The sequence below is a fragment of the Amyelois transitella genome, chromosome Z (genome assembly GCF_032362555.1).
Source record: "Amyelois transitella isolate CPQ chromosome Z, ilAmyTran1.1, whole genome shotgun sequence".
Lineage (NCBI taxonomy): Eukaryota > Metazoa > Arthropoda > Insecta > Lepidoptera > Pyralidae > Amyelois > Amyelois transitella.
The window spans coordinates 11987063-12011195 of NC_083535.1; the positions used below are offsets into that span (position 1 = coordinate 11987063).

A 24133-nucleotide genomic window follows, 5' to 3' on the forward strand; every position below is an offset into this window, starting at 1 on the left:
AATCTATGTATATATATGTATATAATAGGAAATAATGCATACCGTATGATTTTAGCTTAGACTATAAAGTTACAAACACGACACTAGTAGGACCACTCCATCTCTTTCCGTAGATAAGACAGTGGAACATAATATCATATCATCTTAAAACATCTATAGCAGTGATGTGGAGATTTCAAGCGATAATTGCAAGTATAAAACTAAAGATGACATGTATTTAACTAAAGATAGACAGTATGGTAAAATTTGTTCGATTTTCCTAATGCTACTAATGCTGTTGCCTCATTATGTGCTTCTTATATATGCACAATGCACATAAACTAACGCATTCCGAAGCAGACGAGAGGATGAATATCCTAGTGTACTGAAAATAATTGGGAAATTCGATGAGGGTCTCGATGTGGTCGAGCTACTTCGTGGAAAAGATCAATTGATAGCTGTTTGCGATTTTGACGCTTGGGGCGTTGCGGCAGAGTACAACATGCTTTTTAAGACACTTGACCGATTGCGAGTTCGCCTGAACCGCGACCGCACGCAATTTCAATTCAAAAAACCATTGCATCCCTGCAATAATTGATAGTGCAATAGTTGGAAAAGCGTAGAGTATTTCCCAAGTTGCTTGGCTGCCAAGTTGTGCCGTGTGGTTCCTGGCACCAATACTAAATAGAATAGGACCACTCCCATCTTTTTCCCATGGATTTCGTTAAAGGCGACTAAGGGATAGGCTTACAAACTTGGTATTCTTTTTAGGCGATGGGCTAGCAACCTGTCACTATTTTAATTCTCAATTCTATCATCAAGCCAAATAGCTGAACGTGGCCATTCAGTCTTTTCAAGACTGTCGGCTCTGTCTACCCCGCAAGGGATATAGACGTGACCATATGTATGCTTGGCTACCTATGTATATGATTGAAAGTGCTTAGTTATGCTGTTGCGTCATCTGTGTTCTTCACTATGTGCACATTCCCAGCAGTCGCAAAGCAAGCTCTCAAGGATTCCTGTGCTAGGTGGGTGTCGCGATGGGGAGGGCGAGCTACTTCGTGGAACAGGTCGATGCCGTTGCACATTGACTCTGTGGCTTCTTCGGTCCGCCCTTCGTCCATGAGACGTGCACCTTCCTGGAAGACATAGCGTGATGTGAAGAAGAAACGCAGATTTAAAAAAGTAATAGAAACGATGTAGGTACTCTTGAATTATAAATTATTAAAGTCATGAGGAGAAAGAACAGATTTAAAAATGAAAAGAAACGATATAGGTACTCTTGAATTACAATTGTTAAAGTCATGAGGAGAAAGAACAGATTAAAAAAGGAAAAGAAACGATATAGGTACTCTTGAATTACAATTATTAAAGTCATGAGGAGAAAGAACAGATTTAAAAAGGAATAGAACGATATATGTACTCTTGAATTACAATTATTAAAGTCATGAGGAGAAAGAACAGATTTAAAAATGAAAAGAAACGATATATGTACTCTTGAATTACAATTATTAAAGTCATGTGGAGAAAGAACAGATTAAAAAAGGAAAAGAAACGATATATGTACTCTTGAATTACAATTATTAAAGTCATTAGAAGAGAGAACAGAATTAAGACTAATGGTCCCAACCATTTCATTGCTACTTGTAGTAATACTAATCTAAAGTACTCAGAGGCTGATTTCAAAATGACACCGGCAAGACGCTAGTAAACAGCGCGTCATAAACCGCGCGCTTGATGCAAAGAACAGTTGCTTTACCGGCGCGTTTGAGTTGCGTTTACCGGCGCGTTTGAGTTGCGTTTACCGGCGCGTTTGAGTTGCGTTTACCGGCGCGTTTGAGTTGCGTTTACCGGCGCGTTTGAGTTGCGTTTACCGGTGCGTTTGAGTTGCGTTTACCGGTGCGTTTGAATTGCGTTTACCGGTTCGTTTGAGTTGCGTTTACCGGCGCGTTTGAGTTGCGTTTACCGGTGCGTTTGAATTGCGTTTACCGGTTCGTTTGAGTTGCGTTTACCGGCGCGTTTGAGTTGCGTTTACCGGTGCGTTTGAATTGCGTTTACCGGTTCGTTTGAGTTGCGTTTACCGGCGCGTTTGAGTTGCGTTTACCGGTGCGTTTGAATTGCGTTTACCGGTTCGTTTGAGTTGCGTTTACCGGCGCGTTTGAGTTGCGTTTACCGGCGCGTTTGAGTTGCGTTTACCGGCGCGTTTGAGTTGCGTTTACCGGTGCGTTTGAGTTGCGTTTACCGGTGCGTTTGAATTGCGTTTACCGGTTCGTTTGAGTTGCGTTTACCGGCGCGTTTGAGTTGCGTTTACCGGTGCGTTTGAATTACGTTTACCGGTTCGTTTGAGTTGCGTTTACCGGCGCGTTTGAGTTGCGTTTACCGGTGCGTTTGAATTGCGTTTACCGGTTCGTTTGAGTTGCGTTTACCGGCGCGTTTGAGTTGCGTTTACCGGTGCGTTTGAGTTGCGTTTACCGGTGCGTTTGAATTGCGTTTACCGGTTCGTTTGAGTTGCGTTTACCGGCGCGTTTGAGTTGCGTTTACCGGTGCGTTTGAATTGCGTTTACCGGTGCGTTAGAGTTGCGTTGCTATGAAACGAGGTAACAATTTAGTGTAATTGTAACATTTATGTTGCCGGCGTGGACTGAACGCGACTCTGACCAGCCTAAGTTGCAGTGCATCAGACATATAGAGGAAGGGGCAGATCTTGATCTGGACTTTCAACTTTGGCGATTTTGTTTTGAACTTTATAAGTTCAAGAGCTGTATCTTGTCTGGAGAATTGTGTGTTAACATTGTCGATTACAGCTCTTAAATTTTTAAGACACACAAACTGTTTAGTGGTCCTACGTGGATGCATAATGTGGTGCATGGTGCATGTTTCTACGCCTAATAATTTGGAAGAAACTTTTATAAATACTTGACATAATCCACTTTATTACTAAGACTAGCTTCCGCCCGCGACTCCGTCCGCGCGGATGACGGTCTCCGCGTGGATGGTTTATTTCTCCATTTTGAGTATATAACTCTAACAATGACATCTTATAAATATCTATTGGACCCGGAACGGCTAGGACTATAACAATTATGGAGATCCCTCTATGGAGCTACTGCTGTTGAGCTTGCGTTCTGTAGAAAGTATTTTTTTCATAGTAATTCCGACCTTGATAAGTAGCATGCAGCAGTAAATTACTGACAGTAACGAAAAGTTTGCAAAAATAAAAAAGTGATCGTGACAATGCGACAGAAAATGAGAGCTTCAACATACACAACATTGTTAGTGAACGCGTTACCTACTTAAATATATTATTAACTGACCTGGTACAAGTCGATACATTTCTGAACTGCCTCCAGGTTGCTCTTGACGATTTCTCTCTCGATTGCCGTCGAACATTTGGGACATCTGTTTGACAAAGATGGCGCGTTGGCTCGGAATTTGTACGAACAGTCCGCATTGTCGCACCTGCAAAAAGTCGCATGTAGCTGGTTGGTTTAACCTTTTTGAAGCCATAGTCACCTATTAGACCAGCACTTGCGAGCTCCGTACGCCAACGACGTCTATAGTTGACAAAAAACCCAGTCCATAAAAATAATAAATAAAGATATTGGAAATTATAACTGGTACCTATTTTAATTCTACATTCCTCAAAAAAAAAGAAAGTCTCAGCAACATGTGAGGGTAAAAAACAGAAACTTTTGAGCCACAATTACTGAGAAATATTAAACTAAAACACTAAATACACTGGTCAACAAAATTTTAACTTTGTCGTGCCACACGGATTTTTTTGATAATTTTTACTTTAATTGGTGATTGTAAGAAAAAATAAACATTTAAAAAAATTTGCTAGACAAGGATTTTATTCTATTGAGTAATTTAAAATATTAAGGAAAAACACAGATCTCGTAAATCAAAAGTTATTTTTTTTTATAAATGACTTAATAATCTAAGATTTTCTTGAATATTTAGCTTCTGGTTGGTCCCTTTTAATTGTCCAGCAGTAATCTGCTAACATATTTGGGCTCCATTTGCCCTGGTACCGCTTTTCCATATTAGAAATGTCCTGATGGAACCTCTCACCGTGCTCGTCGCTGACAGCCCCTAAATTGTCAGGAAAAAAATCCAGGTGCGAGTCTAAGAAATGGATCTTAAGTGACATGTTGCAACCCAATGCTTGATATGACAATAATAGCTCGCTAACCAACTCTCTGTAGCTGTCACTCTTGTGGTTACCCAAAAAATTTGCAACAACATTTTTAAAAGCCTTCCATGCAGATGTTTCTAAATCGCTTAATTTTTCTTCAAATCTTGAATCTTTTATTAACTCCCTAATTTGAGGGCCAACAAAAATACCCTCTTTTATCTTTGCATCACTTATTTTAGGGAATTTTTCTTTTAGATACAAAAATCCACTCCCATTGCGATCCATTGCCTTCACAAAATTTTTTATTAATCCTAATTTGATATGCAATGGTGGTAGAAGCACATTATTTGGCTGTACAAGGGGTAAATACTTTACGTTTTTTTGCCCAGGAATTAACGATGCACGCGTAGGCCATGTTTTTTTTATATAGTGATTAGTTCTGTCTCGGCTATCCCATTCACATAAAAAGCAGCAAAACTTTGTATAACCCAGCTGAAGTCCAAGTAATAGTGCAACAACTTTAAGATCACCGCAGATTTTGAAGGAATATGTACTGTAATTTATTTTTTCAAGTAAAAGTTTCATATTTTCATAAGTTTCTTTCATATTTGCAGCATGGGCCAGAGGTACAGACGGAAACTTATTTCCATTATGCAATAACACTGCTTTTAGACTTGCTTTCGAAGAATCAATGAATAAACGCCACTGAGAGAGATCAAAATTTATGTCCAACATTTTCATAATCTCATTTACGTTATTGCAAAACACCAAATCTCCATCCTGAGAAAAATACGTTCTGAAGTGTTGATCACGGTTTCGAAAATAGCTAACTTTTGTATTATGATGTAGCAAATTCCATTCTTTTAGACGTGATCCTAATAGTTCTGACTGCTTTTTTGACAAATTTAAATCCCGAACCAAATCATTTAGGTCTCCTTGAGTTATCAAATGTGGCTCGTTTACAATTCCTTTTAACTCAAAGTCATCATCCCCGTCAACACATTCACTTGAAGTGGACGGTTGTGAATTGTTCTCAACAGAAGTAGTTGCAACTGGTATTAGTTCTGGCAATTTTTTACAATGAGAGACTGGTCTTATAGCCGAAGATAAGTTAGGGTAAATAACTGTGGTTTTTTTCTTGTAATTTATACCTTTTATGTCTGTGAGACAAAAATAGCAATCTGAAACGTGATCTCGCTGTTCAGTCCATATCATGGGTACAGCAAACGGCATAGGTCGTGCACCTTTCTTCCAGTCAGTTAAATTTTTCACACACGTTATGCAACAGACATGAGGGGCCCAGGATTTGTCTTGATGGGCGACAGAAAAACCAAAACATTGTTGATAACACTCCAACACAAGATTCGTAAAATTTCGTCGTTGTTTTTTGAATGTTAGTTCTCCGCAGACATAACAAAAAGAGTTAGGATCATTATTACACTTTCTCGACATATTCACAGGGTTAATAAATCACAAAAAAGGGTTCAAATTCAACAACAAATATTTTTATAAGGATTTACTTGTAAGCGTTTTTGTTAATTTACTGCCGTAGTACTAGTTATGAGTATTACCGTATCACAACAAATATGAGGCTAATAGACATATCACAGCTGTGATTTAATAATGAGGGTAGACTGATAAAACAAAATTAGCTATCAAAGTTCGTGTGGCAAAACCAGTGTTGACCAGTGATATTAAACTGATTTGATAGAGTGACATATTCTTAGCCCATCCCCTAAACAAAGAATCCCAATATTTACAATTTTCTTCCACAAAACTTATAAATACACACACTTACTATCATATTTTCATGCATGCGAGGTAGGTAGGACCAAGAGTAACAAGATTACAAGCCAGATGTTCACCAAATATGTAAATGTCGCTTAAAAAAAAGGAGGGTAGGCTAAAATAAGGCTGGGCGTGTCTAGTGCTAGATTAAAATATTACCATAACGATAACGATATTAACCTTATTTCGCCGTTATTTCCACGATATTTTAAACTTACAGCAGAAAGTTTAAAAATAACGTGGAATAGGCGTATATTTTTATGGCGAACCCTTAATAAAGTTATTAATAACAAAACTTTGGTAATAATAGCAATATCAAATTTACGAAGTATTTTTTTTTTATAAAACAACGTTATTTTTAATGTTATCTGTTAATGTTAACGACGCTATCGTATTTAACTGCTTTAATTAAGTTTTATTAATTTCTTGGTAAATGTCCTAAAATAGTAATTATATTTATTAATTGTAACCGTTTATGGCGAAATGGAAATATGCTTGCCACTTATTCACGAGCTAGCTTTGCATCAGTGTATTCACTAGACCAATTTACTAGTTGCTTTGTTTCCCTAGGGTGGAGGGGATTATGCTTAATGCATACTCTCTGACGGGATACCAGTTCAAAGCACACAGACCAACACAAGCTGGTGATTTTGATAGTTCTGCAGCCCTCCTGCCGCAAGAAGGTCAATCAGTAAGCCTGGCAAGACTATCCAACGTAACTTCTAAACACAAATTGTGTAATGTTAAATTTATCGTTATGTTGAGGACTGTAAGTCTAAAATGTGCTGTCTAGTTGCTAATTCTCAGGTGGACACCTGAGAATCGGTCCAGTCGAAAATCTGTCCAGATGTGAACCTGTCCACTTGCTATGGAGGGAAATAAAGCGGCGTGACACTCGCTATCTGCTTCAAAGTTTACATTACAGACTTCCTAATACGTTAGTTCTACATTCATTCATGTTATTTAATGTAGACAATGTGCATTCGTCCATGATATAGATTTAAGAGATCTATAGATATTTGTACATTGACGTCCGATGGAAATGCTGCAGTGTAGTTTATTCCGCCGCTCTATTCTATTCTATTCACATCGGAACCAGTATCTAGAAGCCACCACACGTTGCAGCTTCTTCATCCCTCGTATCATATAAAATAATTTATGAAGGTTTTTTGGTTGACTGTAGTCAAAGGTGTTTATAACATATAAAAATCCTACCAGCACCTTTAAAAAAATTGGGAATCTCATAGGTCGAAAAGATATACCTCAAATAAGGTGGCGTATCACTCGTCATCTGCTTTAAAGTAGGCCAGTCTTCCCGACAAGCGGCACATTCACATCGAAACCAGTATCTTGAAGCCAGGACACGTTGCCGTTCCTGCACCCCTCGCATCATGAAATGTGGACCGTAGTTCTCGGAGACCACCTCCCCTGCTGCTAAGGGTCGTGTCGCACGGAGTACTATGTTGCGACCTTCGAAATATCTGGAATTGGAATTGTATTCACTGGTTATCTTAGCGAAATAAAACGCGAAGCTCAAGACCGAGCGGGATGGCGACGCACTGTGGATGCCCTCTGCCCCAGCTAGGGGACATAGGACCTTAAGTGGAAAAAGTAGTGGTTATCTTCACATGATGCCTGGTAGCGAATAATGAACGTAGTGTGTTACCCGATTTCTCTTCCCTTGTAATTTTCATACATGAAAAAGGCTAATTAACTTGGGATTATTTTAAGCGGTCTAGCAACCTGTCACAATTTAATCTCAATCCTATCATTGAGCCATACAGCTGAATATAGTCATGCAGACTTTATGACTATTCTAGAGTCATTGTTTGTTTTTTATTTGTAGACCGCTTCGCTATCGTTTGTATGTATTTATAACTTACTAAATACCTTGCAACGGCAGGATAGCACTCGTGATTGAATAGAGCTCCCGTAGGATAAATCCCCACAGCAATGTACACCGGCTTGGACCCAGAGAATGGGTGGTTCCCACGAACGGTCTCATAAATCTCATGGGCGTTGAATTGTAGCAATTGAAGATTGCGGACGATCAACTCACAGATTGAGGTCTCGGCTGAAATGATAAATAAAACAAATTTAAATAAACTTGCAAGCACGAATCTCCCACGATGAACTAGGCTCAAAGTGCTCAGTATCAAATAATGTATAAGTTGTTATCACAAATTGTAGACCGATTAAAGTACCGATTAAGGCCACATTTACACAATGTTATGTCTGTGCCTCTGGTGAAAAAGGGTACAAGTCCGATTTCGGCCAAATTAAAGGACAAAACAAACTTTATTGGTCAAAAATTATTGTAACTGTTTCTATTCAAGGAATAGTTTACAATGCTTTATTTCTATGAAGCAAGCAATGGAAGCAAAAAATTAAACATTAATAAAAAATATGGCTTAAAAAGTTTTAAATAAAGAGAATTCGGGTAAAAACCTGGCCGGTTTCTGGAATGACTTTTTAGGTCGTTATAAAAGAACAATTATTTACTCGCCTTTTGTTCTGTTTTCAGTTTCGCACTTCTTAAAAAAGTCAGCCTTTTTCAGACACTCGGTCAAAAACAACGCCATTATTATTCTTTTCAAGTAATCATCACCTTTCCTCTGTTCGGAGTGGGTGCACAATGAATATATTTGTGCAGCTTTTAATTCAATTTTTTCTTCTACATTCATTTTATCTTCTTTTGAATCAACGTCTTCCTTAGCCTTTTCCGTTAAGCTTTTTAAGCCTTTCCTAGATCTATTTAGTCTTTCTTTTCTACTCTTCATCTTAAACTTCTTGGCTACACCTTCTATATCATTGAGGACAGTTCCCTCTACAGTTTTCGATTCACCAAATAAATATTTTGAATGTATCGTCATTGAAGTTTCGAGACCTGCTTGTGTGACCATTCTCAGAGCTATAAAACTCAGCACTGACATGCCAGATCCTGAAACACAAGAACTCTCACAATAGTCATTCAAATATTTAGTTTATGTTTTTTTGGTATAACTAGACGATGTCATCTCCGTAAGTCTTATTACAAAAAATATATTAATTAATGCCACTATAGCACCATATATTTTCAGATTAAGCATAAATTATTATTTAATTTTCTTAGATTAGGTTTAATTGTAGTCTTAGTTTTTTTTTAAATTATTTTATAAAGATACAAATTTTTTCTTTTGCAATATAATTCCTGAATTCAAAATTATGAATTTCTTTACAATTATAAATTCCACAAATAATAACATTGAACTTGATTACTATGATCTATAATTATTAGTTAAATCAAGGAGTTGAAATATGATGCAAATGTAGATAATAATTTTACTGAAGAAAGCAATTACCAATGAACAGGTCCAGGAACTGACACTCGTAGGGGTGGTAACTTGACAGTGCGGAGTCACGACATTGCACACCACAGAACACTACGCCCGAGCACTTTGGACACCAAACTGGTGCCGTTTCTGTGCAATCCTCTATCCTGGAGTGCAAATAATACATATAGTCACGTCTATATCCCTTGCGGAGTAGACAGAGCCAACAGTCTTGAAAAGACTGAATGGCCACGTTCAGCTATTTGTCTTAACGATAGAATTGAGATTCAACTAGTGGCAGGTTGCTAGCCCATCGCCTAAAAAAGAATAATATATTTAATAGATTACCGATGTCTTTTTAAACATCCTATATGTCGGTTAACTCTAAAATATCAAACAAGGGGCATGTCTTAACGCAACGACAGCTTGCGTAGTTGTTCAAAATTAGTTATTTTTGTAAAATGTTGTAGAAAGAACTACATGGTATTTTTATCAGACACTAGCTGTGCCCGCGACTTCGTCCGCGTGGAATAGTTATTTTGGGCATCATTGAAGGGCTTCAAGGATGAATAATTTTCCCCGTTTTCTTTTTCACAATTTCCATTATTTCTTTGCTCCTTATAGTTGCAGCGTGATGTTCTATAGCCTAAAGCGAAAGCTCGAGGTAGCTCGATAAATGGTCTATTCAACGCAAAAATAATTTTTCAATTCGAACCAGTAGTTTTGAGATTAACATGTTGGAACAAACAAACTCTTCAGCTTTATAATATTAGTATAGATCAGACTTTTTTTATTATGACTGTATGTAAAAAAACAAAAAATCAATTACTAAAGAAGCTAGTTGTGATAATGCCAAATTCATCAGAAATAGAAGTAATGAAGACTTAATGTTTTACTAGAATAATTTATTTTAATTGTCTTTAATTCGACTTTATACCTTCGTAAATATTAACAATATTAAATTCTTGTCAATGTTTAGATGTAATTATGAGAAGAAATTAAATTTTATTAAAAAATAAACTGTAGAACAAGATTCAGACTGACCTTATGAAGCAATGTTGGCAATGGGTGCCGTAGAAATCTGAGAGCAGGCAGGCTGCATACGGTCCGTCTACCAGAAGTACATCGCCCGTTCTTATCGGCGCATTGGCAACTGCATACCGACCCTAAGAAGACAATGCACCTGTTAGATGGTTTAGATTCCACCTTTAATATGGTCAGGGACGTTAAACGGGCATTTTATATATAACTATCATATACACATATGATCACGTCTTTATCCCTTGCGGGGTAAGCAGAGACAACAGTCTTAAAGATTGTACGGTCACGTCCAGCTGTGTGGATAAATGGTGCAATTGAGATGCAAATAGTCTTGAAGTCGATGCATACATACATATAATCACGTCTATATCCCTTGCGGGGTAGACAGAAGAGATGAATCTTAAATTTATAAGCCTATCCCTTTGTCGCCTTTATAAACTTAGAATTTCTCTTGTAGGCGTTTTATCATCAAGCCAAACAGCTGAACGTGACCCATCAGTCTTTTCAAGACTGTTGGCTCTGTCTACCCCGCAAGGGATATAGACGTGATTAGATGTATGTATGTATGCATCGATTTGAAGACTTTTGAATCTCAATTTTATCATCAAGCCAAACAGCTGAACGTGACCCATCAGTCTTTTCAAGACTGTTGGCTCTGTCTACCCCGCAAGGGATATAGACGTGATTAGATGTATGTATCGATTTCAAGACCAGATTTAGATACCTAGTATATTACCACAGCGCACAAGAGTAGTCTTACCTTACTCTCTTCTTCAGCAATTTTGAGCAGCTTCGACAAAGCTGGGGTTTGTGGTTTAGCCCCACCTGTCACCGATACAGCTGGAAATTGTTTGGGTTAATATAAATAAACAATAAAAGTGGATGGTGACTGCTCAAGTCTGAAAGAGATAGAAGAAACACCTGGTCGAAAATGTCTAAAGAGGAAGAGGAATGGAAAATATCTCAACAGTTTAAAATATTATTTGCTGAGAACTTATTGATAAATACATATAAGAATTGAAAATCAAAACGAATAATCAAATGATACAACAAAATTAATAAATAATTTATACAAACATATGTATTCAAACTGAAATTCAAAATTTTTATTCATTATTATAGAATACTTCATATCGCCTAATAATTGTCAAATCTTTTGGATTCACAACATTGGTTGACGTCAAATAAATTACTTAAAACTAAGTTTACTGCCGCTTCCAACGCGTCAGTGCAGAAGAAGCGGTAACAAACTGCACTGCAGCATTTTCTTCAACAACGTCGACTACACAAATATCCAAACTTTTAATAGAATATGGACGAGAGAATACATACATAATATAGTCATCTTTATCCCTTACGGGGTAGATAGGGCCCAAAATCTCTAATAGACTGGCGGGCCTTGTTCAGCTGTTTGAGGTTCAGACAGTGACAGGTTACTAGCCCATTAGAAGAATCCCATGTTCATAAGCCTTTCCCTTAGTCGCCTTTACGACATCCATCCTATTTTGAATTGCCGGAAACAAATCAAATATTAAAAGAAATATTAATGTTACAGTTATCGTACAATGTATCCATTAAATAAATAAATGAAAACGGAACTATAGTTATATTGAAATATGAATTATGTATTTAAGACTCCTTACCAGGTTTATCCGGTGGATGCCTAGGCTGCACCGAGTAGTCTAGACTTTCAATATCTCTTGTGAGCCTAGATCTAGCCTCCTCATCACTGCCCAGAAGCCTCGCAGCCAATTCATAAGAAACCTTGGCTCTTGACGGTTCTCCAATACCTGAATTAGGAAAAATGTCATATTTATTTATTTATTCACACACTTTATACTTATCCTAACAGTATTACCTACACTAATGCGATAAGTATACTAACAATGATTCACATAAAATAATAATGATAAAAGAAACAAAATAAAAACAATGTACCTAATTATAAAATACTAGCTGTGCCCGCGACTTCGTCCGCGTGAAATAGTTATTTTGGGCATCATATTAGGGTTTTCTTTCACATTTTCCATTATTCCTTTGCTCCTTATAGTTGCAGCGTGATGTTATATAGCCTAAAGCCTTCCTCGATAAATGGTTTATTCAACGCAAAAAGAATTTTTCAATTCGAGCCAGTAGTTCCTGAGATTAGCGCGTTCAAACAAACAAACTCTTCAGCTTTATAATATAAGTATAGGTAGGATCGAAATGTGATCTGATATGGAACAGCAGACGGTAGGCAACTGGGTTCATTTAACCACAGCCCACAGCACCATAACAGATCGCACAGTGTGAGTAACTCTTGTGGATTCGCTTCTATTCTAGAACACGTGAACAAATCTACCAATTCCGCCACCTCATTTAATAACAATAACCTATTATACCTATTATAACTAGCAGTGGTCCGCGACTTCGTTCGCCGTGACAGTTCACTGATAAAACGGATTTTTGGAATCTGTAGAGGCTATAAGATAGCCAAATAGCTGAACGTGGCCTATCAGTCTTTGCAAGACTGTTGGCTCTGTCTACCCCGCAAGGGATATAGACGTGTATGTATGTAGAGACTATAAAAGTTATTGTTTTCTCCGTAAAAGTCACGACATCAATTACATACATACATACATACATAAAATCACACCTCTTTCCCGGAGGGGTAGGCATCAATTAGATTATTATTATGTTATGAATTCAATCTTAACAAATTTAATCACAATGTTGTATCCGCGTCCCCGCAGTATCATTAGAATATTATAGCAAAAATGTATTCTTTGAGAACTTTAGCATGTGAGGGGGGTATTAAACGGGTTTTTAGGGTCCCACAAATGGTTGATATGACAACCATCGAATGAGAAAAGGCTTCCCGGAGCATGCCAATTAAGGGAATATAGAGGCTAAAAATAGGAATACAAATTTGAACGATCATATTGATCGTGTAGCTAGTTATTATGGAGTTGGAAATGGAAATTACTTGGAAAAGTTTTCTTTAGAATAGCATTTATGTAGAAATGTTTATAGTGTCTTATACATACATACATAAAATCACGCCTCTTTCCCGGAGGGGTAGGCAGAGACTACCTCTTTCCACTTGCCACGATCTCTCGTCATACTTCCTTCGCTTCATCCACATTCATAACTCTCTTCATGCAAGCTCGGCGGTTTCGGGTACTTTTGACCTGACCCTTTACCAGGACGTCCTTTGTGCCTTATATTCGTACATATTTATTATTCTCATGTGTGTGTGTATATTGTTTGGTATTTCTTAATTCAATAAATCTTATAAGCTCACAGATGTAACATCCAAAATGCTTATAAGAAATTTTCAATTCGAACCAGTAGTTTCTGAGATAAGCGTGTTCAAACAAACAAACTAACTGTTCAGCTTTATAATATTAGTATAGATAACGCGCTCATATCCAATTTGTATTTGGTACTTTATATGTACAAGTACAAAATAAGGGATAGGGGATAGGCTTACAAACTTGGGATTCTTTTTTAGGCGATGGGCTAGCAACCTGTCACTAGTTGAATCTCAATTCTATCATTAAGCCAAATAGCTGAACGTGACCATTCAGCCTTTTCAAGACTCTGTCTACCCCGCATGGGATATAGACGTGACCATATGTATGTATGTACAAAATAATTTGCACCAAACGAAATCCACAAGCGCTGTACATTATCTACGACGGCTGTTTCCCATACGCCAATTTGCTGGAAAATGGGGTGGTATTTTGCAAAATTACATTGATCGCGTACACTAGTTTGAACCGCGGCGGTCGGAAATTAAATGTGTGCGAGATGTTTCCTACATATGGCGTGTTTAGTTTCCTCGTGTACAGGATGCTTCAGAAATCCATTGTGGCATATTCAGGCGAAATGACGTGTGAGATTATAAAAAATATGTTTATACTGACTTTGACTGGGGACATCGATTGTCCGGGAATAAACTAGAAGAATTATGATAGCAGAGATAAAGATTAATCACAATTTTCAATCTTGACCTGATCATGATTAACATACATACATACATATGGTCACGTCTATATCCCTTGCGGGGTAGACAGAGCCAACAGTCTTGAAAAGACTGAATGACCACGTTCAGCTATTTGGCTTAATGATAGAATTGAGATTCAAATAGTGAAAAGTTGCTAGCCCATCGCCTAAAAAAAAATACCAAGTTTGTAAGCCCATCCCTTAGTCGCCTTTTACGACATCCATGGGAAAGAGATGGAGTGGTCCTATTCTTTTTTGTATTGGTGCCGGGAACCACACGTTAAACTGAATTTATTTTTAAAAAAGCTTTTAAAATCTCACTAATTGCATGCTAAGTAAGTATAATTAAAAAATACTCCGTCAGCGAAAGAACTCATTATATGGAATTGAATTACTTACAACATCTAATTTGTACCCTGAGTCCAGCCCTGGGTGGTTCCTGGAACGGCTCTGGATTCAATTAATCTAATTATTTAACAGTCTTCAAAGGGAACTCGATGCTTCCCTCATTAATAAAGTCAATTACACATATAAGTAAGTTTATTGTAGAAAAATCAGAACATTAAATAAACCCATTACTACAGCATAGGTATAAAATTTTTATACCTATGCTGTAGTAATGGGTTTATTTATTGATCGTTTTTCAATATTGACCTAACATTTGTGGATTCTCAACGGTTAGTATAAAAAGTCTTTTCTTTCTTTTACTAAAAAAACATAGTACCTAAGTACTTTTTGTGGTTTTCGAAATAGGTCCGGGTACTTTGTATATTATGTAATGTACTACACATTGTAATTCTTTGCTTCTTCGCTTCGAGACGTGAGAAATTCTGTCTTCTGTTAGGTTAAGAGGTAACAATGGTAAAGATTAGTTTGATATCTCATAAAAGAAATGAATTTCAGGGAGTTTATAAATCCGTCCATAGAAAACACAATATCTCACATGTAAAAGCCATTGACTAAGGGATAGGCTTACAAACTTGGGATTCTTTTAGGCGATGAGCTAGCAACCTGTCACTATTTGAATCTCAATGCTATCTTAAAGCCAAATAGCTGAACGTGGCCTATCAGTCTTTTCAAGACTGTTGGCTCTGTCTACTCCACAAGGGATATAGACGTGATCATATGTATGTATGAACGAGTATGTAATACGAATTTTCCTGCTTGACTCCATCAGCGCGAGAAAGGTACTAACATCAAACTAAATCTAAACAAACTACGGATGCAATATTCATGTAAATTTATATGGATGCAATTGCAACTAGTCCTACTAATATTAAAAAAGTTTGTGAGTATGTCAGGATATCAGTATGGATGTTTGTTACACTTTCACGTAAAAACTACTGTATACCAATTACGATGAAATTTGGTATGTATGTAGCCGAAGATCAAGAATAACATATAGGTAGGCTACTTTTTATCCCGGAGTTCCCGCGGGATTGGATTCCACCCGTAAGAAGTCGCGGGCGACCTCTAGTTTGATAAAAATTCAATCCAATTACAAGTAACTTGCAATAAATTCTGTAGCGACTGTAGGATATATAGTACGACGTGGCCACTTATGTATAAATTAATTTATCCGTGTGGTTTCTGGCACCAATATAAAAAAAAATAGGACCATCTTTGTCCCATGGATGTCGTAAAAGGCGACTAAAGGCAGGATTTTTCATTTAGTCGCCTATTACGACTAGACTTTTGCTAGAACTGCACGGCATTTTGCTAGAACTACACGGCATTTTGCTAGAACAACACGGCATTTTGCTTGAACTACACGGCATTTTGCTAGAACTACACGGCATTTTGCTAGAACTACACTGCATTTTGCTAGAACTACACTGCATTCTGCTAGGTACAAGCAAAATATCAAGCATCTTTAAAGACCACCTCACAGACATTCCGGATTCATATTCAGATACAGCCAATTACAAGTTCCACAAAAGGCACGTGGAGTCCCCGCATTCACGCCTAACAACATGACTTTAATAGTGTCCGAAACATAATGGAATTGTGAACGTTACGTGAAAGATACGACATATGTACCATCATTTGAACGTGCATCTGTGGCGCAGTGGTAGTACGCTTGTCTGTGACACCGGAGGTCCCGGGTCCGAATCCCGGCCAGGGCATGATGAGGAACGAACTTTTTCTGATTGGCCTGGTGCTTGGATGTTTATAACTTAACATACAATCACGTTTATATCCCATACGGGATAGATAAAGCTAACAGTCATCAAAAAACTTAAAGGTCACGTTCAGCTGTTTGGCTTAACGATAAAAGGTAGATAAGGTATATAGACATGATCATTTGAACGAATGAATGAGTCCCAAGATACAACCCGTGGAATTTGCTATTTGTACACAGGGATAGGCTAACACACCACCACCCATGGTTCTACCAAGTTATCTTCTTCTTCTTCTTTTCTTGACTCCCTACAAATTTTCTTTAGTGTCCTTTTAGTACATTATTCACCCCTTATTCCTTAACTGCTGTCGTTACAGACAAGGGCTATGTAAATTATAATACCTTTGTAACAGTGTCCCATTCTCCAGTAATAAGGCGGCCTCATCTTGGCTGGGAGCCGTTCCTTCAGCGCCATCTTCAGGTCTTCCAAAGCAGCATGAGGGCGGTCCATCTTGAGCAGTATTTCCGAGCGAAGCCATAAAGCCAGTGCCAGAATAGCCCCTCCATCGATAGAGTCGTCGATACCTAAGAAAAATATTAAACATTCATAAATCAAGCCGTGTGGTTCCCGGCACCAGTACAAAAAATAATAGGACCACTCCATCTCTTTCCCATGGATGTCGTAAAAGGCGACTAAGGGATAGGCTTACAAACTTGGGATTCTTTTTTTAGGCGATGGGCTAGCAACCTGTCACTATTTGAATCTCAATTCTATCATTAAGCAAAATAGCTGAGCGTGCGTGGCCTATCAGTCTTTTCAAGACTTTTGGCTCTGTCTACCCCACAAGGGATATAGACGTGACCATATGTATGTATGTATGTATGCATAAATATAATCACGTCAAAATCCCTTGCGGCGCAGACAGAGCCCGCAGTCTTGAAAAGACTCATGGGTCTCGTTCAGCAGTTTGGCTTCATGATAGAATTGAGATTCATATAGTGACAGGTTGCTAGCCCGTCGCCTAAAAATAGGAATCCCAAGTTTAAAAGCCTATCCCTTAGTCGCCGTTTACGACATCCACGGGAACGATATGGGGTGATCCTATTCTTTTTTTTTATTGGTACACATAATATACACATTTCAATAATTTAATCATCCCTTTTTACTTTCTTGTATAATTCATTTTCATAGGTAGTTCTTCCCCCTGACGGCAATCCAGGTCACGTGCCCTGAAGAGGAGCTAGGGGCGCGCCTTTGACCTTTATTGGATCTTGGATTGGGTAAGTCATGTTTTAACACATAATATCTGCTTCAGTCTGTTCTGCAACCGATCTTGATTACAGATTAAGATGCCTGAATGTGCAGGTTTCCTTACGATGTTTTCCCTCGCCGTCAGAGCATCCGTTAATACTCAAACTAATAAAATATACATAACATACATACACATGGTCACGTCTATGTCCCTTGCGGGGTAGACAGAGCCAACAGTCTTGAAAAGACTGAATGGCCACGTTCAGCTATTTGGCTTAATGATAGAATTGAGATTCAAATAGTGACAGGTTGCTAGCCCATCGCCTAAAAAAGAAGCCCACGTTTGTAAGCCTATCACTTAGTCGCCTTTTACGACATCCATGGGAAAGAAATGGAGTGGTCCTATTCTTTTTTGTATTGGTGCCGGAAACCACACGGCAATAGGTATACATAACTTCGAAAATATTCATTGGTACATGGTCGAGGTGGGATTTAAACTGATGTCTTTCTGCGCGTCACCCATTTAAACCTTCTCGCTTCGACCCGAAAGAGTATATTCTGTTCAAAGAGTTTCCTGAAAAAGGTTTAGGTATTTGAACCTAAAACTAGTAAGGTAGGTTTTCAAATCTTACGCCTTAACCACTCTACCAATGCTTTAATTCGTCTGTTTATAACTGAGGTCTAACCTGCAGGAGGTGCTTTGAAGATAGCCTGAGTGGCTAAGGCTAGGGCCTTATTCAGGTCGTCGCTCTCTAAGGCAGCCTTTGCAGCCTTAAGGCGTTCCTGAGAGATCTTGAGGTCCTTCCCTCGATGTAAAGGCTGGATTCTAGAAAGAACTTCTACAAGAGCATCCATTACCTAAAATGTGATAAGTTAATATATTTTTTTTTTGGTAAATTTTTTTTTGTTTGTAGTACCATTATTGTAGGTATGAGAAAGTACGAAATACATCAGAAAAGGAGATTTATCCCAATTATTATATCACGCAGGCAACCATTCAATAGTTGAAAGGAAAATATCTTTGTTATGAATATCGGAGCGTGGCCTAATTATTTTGTATGAAGGTATAATTTAGGACACAAATAGGTTACATTAGCCATTATAGGTTTCCTTAGAGACCTAATGTATAGTGACTCAGACAGTGAAGACGTCTGTCTATATTTAAATAAGTTATAGGTTCGTCCCTGTTGAAATACATAAAATCTCGCCTCTCTTTCGGAGGGGTAGGCAGAGACTACATCTTTACACTTGACACGATCTCTGCATACTTCTTTCGCTTCATCTGAATTCATAACTCTTTCCATGCAAGCATACATACATATGGTCACGTTTATATCCCTTGCGGGGTAGACAGAGCCAACAGTCGTGAAAAGACTGAATGGCCACGTTCAGCTATTTGGCTTAATGATATAATTTTATGCAAGAATACATAGGTACATGAAATCACGTCTTTATGCCTTACGGAATAGACAGAGATAATAGTCTCGGATATGGTGGTGATGGTATTGTGGCAAATGGACAGATGTAGTCTCTGCCTACGCCACCGGTAAATAGTCGTGATTTTATATAGAGTATAAATATAGAGTGAAACACCGTGCGAAAGTCTAGTTAAGTCTTACTAATTTATTGAAATGCGAAAGTGAGTTTGTATAATTTCGTTCGCTTCTCTTGAAAATTGATTAAGTATATACTAAACCAATTTTCTTGAAAATTATACATAAATTTAAAGGTATCTTACATTTCATAATAATAAACAAATAATGCTTCTGTGGAATATTACGATAAAGTCCTAATTGTGCCGTATGGTTCCCAGTATTTCTTAGAATTGGCAGCCGCCTTTTACGACATCTAAGTTAAAGATAGTGTCTCTAACCACACGGCACAGGTCACTATAACTTCGTATTAGAATCGAGTTAAAGATCATACCTCTTTTTTCTCCAAAACAGCTGCAACTTTCTTAGCCTCCGGTATTTTTTCGAAGGTCTGCAACCAGTCATCCTTATCAGCTAGGGATACCAGCTCTTCCACCAGCTCCTTGAAGAAACCCTTGGTGTTCGAGCACAGTGTGACGTCACTGCACTTCACTGCGAACCCAGGGTCCACCTCCTCGTAGACCTTCGACATGGCGACCTTGGATTTTTAAAGAAAAAGCTTTAAAATTGGTTCACAAATCAATCTGTGGCGACATCTCTACGCCACTCGTCACAATCTCCAATCACACAACAACTGTCTATCATCGCGAAGAAATTGACGCGCTCAACCAATAGCAGCGAAGAACCCAAATCGCGATTTCAGAGATTTCACGGATTGGAGCTATATATACAACCTCCGACACAACATCGTCTGTCGCGCGGTTCCCCAGGCATAACACCTAGCCTGACGGAAGATCTTCCCTTTGGTGGCGGTCGAGCCGAATCATCGCTCCCGCTACAAATCAATTGACTGACAACTTACAGCCGTTTTCTGCTACGCGTATTTTGAGGAAGGTGTTTGGCACGTATGTTTTTTGGAACAAAACTCTCATGCAAGCTCGGCAGTTTCGGGCCTACCAAGTTCATTAGATATTTCTATGATTATGTAATTACCCTACCACGCCGGCATTGAGGCATTTTATGTATGTTTGTAATTACATATTAGTAGCTACTGTGATTTATTGATTACTTTAAAAATAAATTTAAGTAGGTACACCATTAAATTTCAAGGTTACGAAACTTATGAAAATTAATGAGTAATTATACACTCAATCAAAATGGCGGACAAAAAACAAACACAATTAATTTTCTTAGAGTCGGTGTTGCTTATTAATTTGGGGCTGTTGTTGCCCGCGGCTTCGTCTGCGTCTTAGTGTTATTATACAAATTATAGAAGATTAATGTGACTTAGGTAACTACATGATTAGTAAAAATAATTTGGAACAGAGTAAAATCTGCATAATTTTTATATTCTATTTTTTATTATAATATTATATATAAGATATTGCGCGGTGCTTCGCTTTTGTGGGAATTTCCAGAAAAAAAGTAGCTTATTTCAATCCGATCTTATATATTATATCTGTGCCGAATTTTGTGAGTACCAGCAAAAAAGTGTGGATTAAATACCGTTAGTATGCGTAGAAATCATTAAAAGCTGACTTTAAGAATATAATTTAATATTTTTATGCGTCACAATTATTATACGTAATAAATATAACTTTACACATTTTTTTTGGAAAATAAAAAGAAGAAATATCTGGATCACTTTAATGGCCGCCTATCCATTCATCTCCCCGTCTGTCCATCCATCATAGATTGGTTAGTTGTTTTCCTTCTCGTTTACGGTATGAAAATAATGCAATTTTTTTTGTAGACTCATACCGAATAAACGATGTTAGTATTTGTTGTATTTTGAACTAAATAAACAATTTTACCTTTTTTTATACGAACTTAGATAAAGCGAAAGATGTAAGCAGGGATTGTGGCGACTGGAAAGGTGTTGCCTCTGCCTACCCCTCAGAGAAAGAGGCGTGATTTTATGTATGTACTAGCTGTGCCCGCAACTTCGTCCGCGTGGAATAGTTATTATGGGCATCATTGAAGCCCTCAAGGATGAATAATTTTCCTCATTTTTTTTTTCTCATTTTTCATTATTTTTTTGCTCCTTATAGTTGCAGCGTGATGTTATATAGCCCAAAGCAGAAACAGCAACGTAGAAAGATTTTTTTTTAATTCGAACCAGTAGTTCCTAAGACTAGCGAGTTCAAACAAACAAACAAACTAAGGGATTATATAAAAGAGAACACTAAGGGACTGACATAAAAATAATTTCAATCATTATTAGTGAGATGATCATAAATGCACTATACAGACACCTCAAAAAGGACCACTTCATCTCTTTCCCATGGATGTCATAATAGGCGACTAAGGGATAGACTTATGAACTTAGGATTCTTCTTTTAAGCGACGGGCTAGCAACCTGTCGCTATATACATTTCAATTTTTTCAAGACTGCTGGCTCTGTCTACCCCGCAAGGGATATACACATGATGATGTTTCCTATGTGGCCTAAGGCACACTAAGATACAATTTACTGAAATATCCGTGGATACTAAAAGTAACAAGATTATATATTATATTATTTCAATTTGATGATCAAGAAACTATTACCAGGCACGCGTGGTATCAAAACATTCCTGTTACGAACATTAATTAATTATTAAAAGTGGTCAGTGGAACAGAATTGCGACTTGCCAACTCTAACAAAACAAAGAAACGTGGTCACAAAGTTAAATTAAGTTAGTTCGTAATATTAATTGAATACTAGTTATTTTATTCTGTCAAAGTAAAGAATAAGTTTAACTCGTAGTTTTCCCGGAAAAGTGGAAAAGGACGCTTGTGAATAATATCGGCCGTGTGGTTCCCGGCATCAATACAAAAAAGAATAGAACCACTCCATTTCTTACCCATGGATGTCGTAAAAGGCGGCTGAGGGATAGGCTCACAAACTTGGGATCCTTTTTTAGGCGATAGGCGAGCAACCTGTCACTATTCGAATCTCAATTCTATCATTAAGCCAAATAGCTGAACGTGGCCATTCAGTCTTTTCCAGACTGTTGGCTCTGTCTACCCCGCAAGGGATATAGACGTGATTATATGTACGTATATAATTTTTACTACACAGATTGGGTTAGCCTCGAAGTAAGTTAGAAACTAGGGTAACGAGATACTAACAGAACGATACTAAGTGTTATTTATCATAAAAACTTATGAAGATAAATAACTAAGAGCAGGTCAATAAGAAAAACTTCGTTTCTCATCATACCCTGGCCGGGATTCGAACCTGGGACCTTCTGTGTCACAGAAAAGTGTACTACCGTTGCGCTACAGAGACAGTCTCAAATATAAATAAAAGTCAAAACGTAATTTTATAGGTAAGCATAGATGATTTGGGTTGACATGTCAACATAGTGAGAAAACTTATTTAATCAAGAATAACTATATTAATAACATATATGATAGTTACCAGTAAAGGTTCTTTACAAAACTAACCTCACTTAATCGCACAAAAATCACTTTTAAATGCACGCGTGGAACAAATTCTGTCTAAATCATGACTTGAATATTCGCTTAGTTAATTAGGTATTTATTTAATTGTGAATTGTATAATGAACTATTATAAATACCTCAGTATGCTTCCTACTGCGGCCTGGAACAGCTTTGGCTTGCTATATTTATCGCATCGATCTTTAAAGATGTGATCTATTTTAGAAGTTATTTGTGTACGGGAGTGGTGCCCTCTGTGGCGCTCGAAATATATTACTTTGTACGTTAGCTTACTAATTACAATGTCGTGTGGTTAGGTAAAGTTTCAAATAAAAAAAAAGAAAACTACGTAAAGGGTCCATACATCGAATGTAATGAAACTTTACACAGATATTATACCTGCAAGTGTTATGTTAAGTACTTACTAATGTTACTTTCTGAAAATTTTAAGTGGAACTAAATCTCACAAATTATAAAGATAAAATCACTCCTCTTTTCCAGAAATATTAATTCTACTTCATACATATAATCACGTCTATATCCCATGCGGGGTAGACAGATGCAACGTTAAGCTAGGATTGAGATTCAAATAGTCATAGACACCAGTTACTAGCTGATCGCCAAAAGAAAAATTTATGAGCATATCCTTTAGTAGCCTTTAAGACTGTTCCATTTCTACTATTCAAGATATTTTTCATGTAATGACTTAATCTGAATAATGAGCACTTTAATTCAGATTTCTCTCTGACTTTCAGAATAAAACCAACAAAGTTTTAATTGGTTTAAGCTGTGAACATAACGAATAACAGACTTTTGTCATTGGTTTAATTTACTTACTACTAATAAGGTTTTTTGAAACTGTAGCTTTTGTAATTTTAAGTGCTCCAATTTTTAATTAAGTACATACAGACTTAGTATTTGTATAAGTCGATGTTGAAAATGTTATATTCAAATTAGACCTTATTAAATCTAGAAAAAGATATTTCTAATAGTTTTGTGTCCTCTACAGGGTGAGGATGCAACCGGGACTAAAGCCAGGGAAAAGCTGGGCTAAAAATCCCAGGAGCAATTAGTTTATTCAATGTTCTTCATGAATCGGGAGTAGCTTCGTGTAAAATCCTGACTAACTGACCCATAAATTATAGTCACATTCGGTCGCCGTGTTTCTCTGTAGAGAGAATAAGCACTTTACGAAGAAGGACCTTACACATACTTGTTTGTCACACAATCGTTTTTTCTTTTTAAATTTAAGAGCTAACTCTTGTCAGTGGAGTTAAGTGGAGCGTCCTCCGTTCAATCTCATTTCTCTGTATTTGTTTAGGTGTACGAAATTTCGGAGTCTAGTAATTGTTATTTTCCCGCCTATCCCAGTTAGTCCCATTGTGTTGTTCCATAATTTTACCCTCATAAAATCATACCCCTTCCCTGGAGGGGTAGGTAGAAGCTACTGACATCTCACCATTTTCCACGATCCCTGCATACCTCTTTCGCTTCATC

The 24133-nt window shown here is 37.5% G+C and overlaps 1 protein-coding gene across 2 annotated transcripts; it reads right to left on the minus strand.

Moving 5' to 3' along the window:
- Nucleotides 1-33: 33 nt before the first annotated feature.
- LOC106133862 (SET and MYND domain-containing protein 4) lies at nucleotides 34-22850 on the minus strand. Of its 2 annotated transcripts, none has more exons than XM_060953667.1 (13): nucleotides 22777-22850; nucleotides 19545-19748; nucleotides 18305-18476; nucleotides 16769-16951; nucleotides 11901-12047; nucleotides 11018-11097; nucleotides 10261-10382; nucleotides 9247-9383; nucleotides 8412-8846; nucleotides 7796-7979; nucleotides 7168-7386; nucleotides 3294-3438; nucleotides 34-1118 (listed from the first exon to the last, which is right to left on the minus strand). In XM_060953667.1, exons 2-13 carry the CDS (start codon nucleotides 19740-19742, stop codon nucleotides 924-926), a joined length of 2217 nt encoding a protein of 738 aa, XP_060809650.1. In that variant the 5' UTR covers nucleotides 19743-19748; nucleotides 22777-22850; the 3' UTR covers nucleotides 34-923. The 2 variants fall into 2 exon arrangements, with proteins under 2 accessions (XP_060809650.1, XP_060809651.1); XM_060953668.1 differs by lacking the exon at nucleotides 22777-22850 and adding an exon at nucleotides 22643-22769.
- Between the last annotated feature and the right edge of the window lie 1283 nt (nucleotides 22851-24133).

Excerpts from the sequence above, each read along its gene's own strand:
- LOC106133862 (XM_060953667.1), bottom strand. The coding sequence starts at position 19,742 with ATGTCGAAGGTCTACGAGGAGGTGGACCCTGGGTTCGCAGTGAAGTGC. Across the intron at positions 10,383-11,017 it reads TTGCTGAAGAAGAGAGTAAG|GGTCGGTATGCAGTTGCCAA; the intron begins GTAAGACTACTC and ends TTGTCTTCTTAG. Across the intron at positions 7,980-8,411 it reads AACTGAAAACAGAACAAAAG|CCGAGACCTCAATCTGTGAG; the intron begins GCGAGTAAATAA and ends TTATCATTTCAG.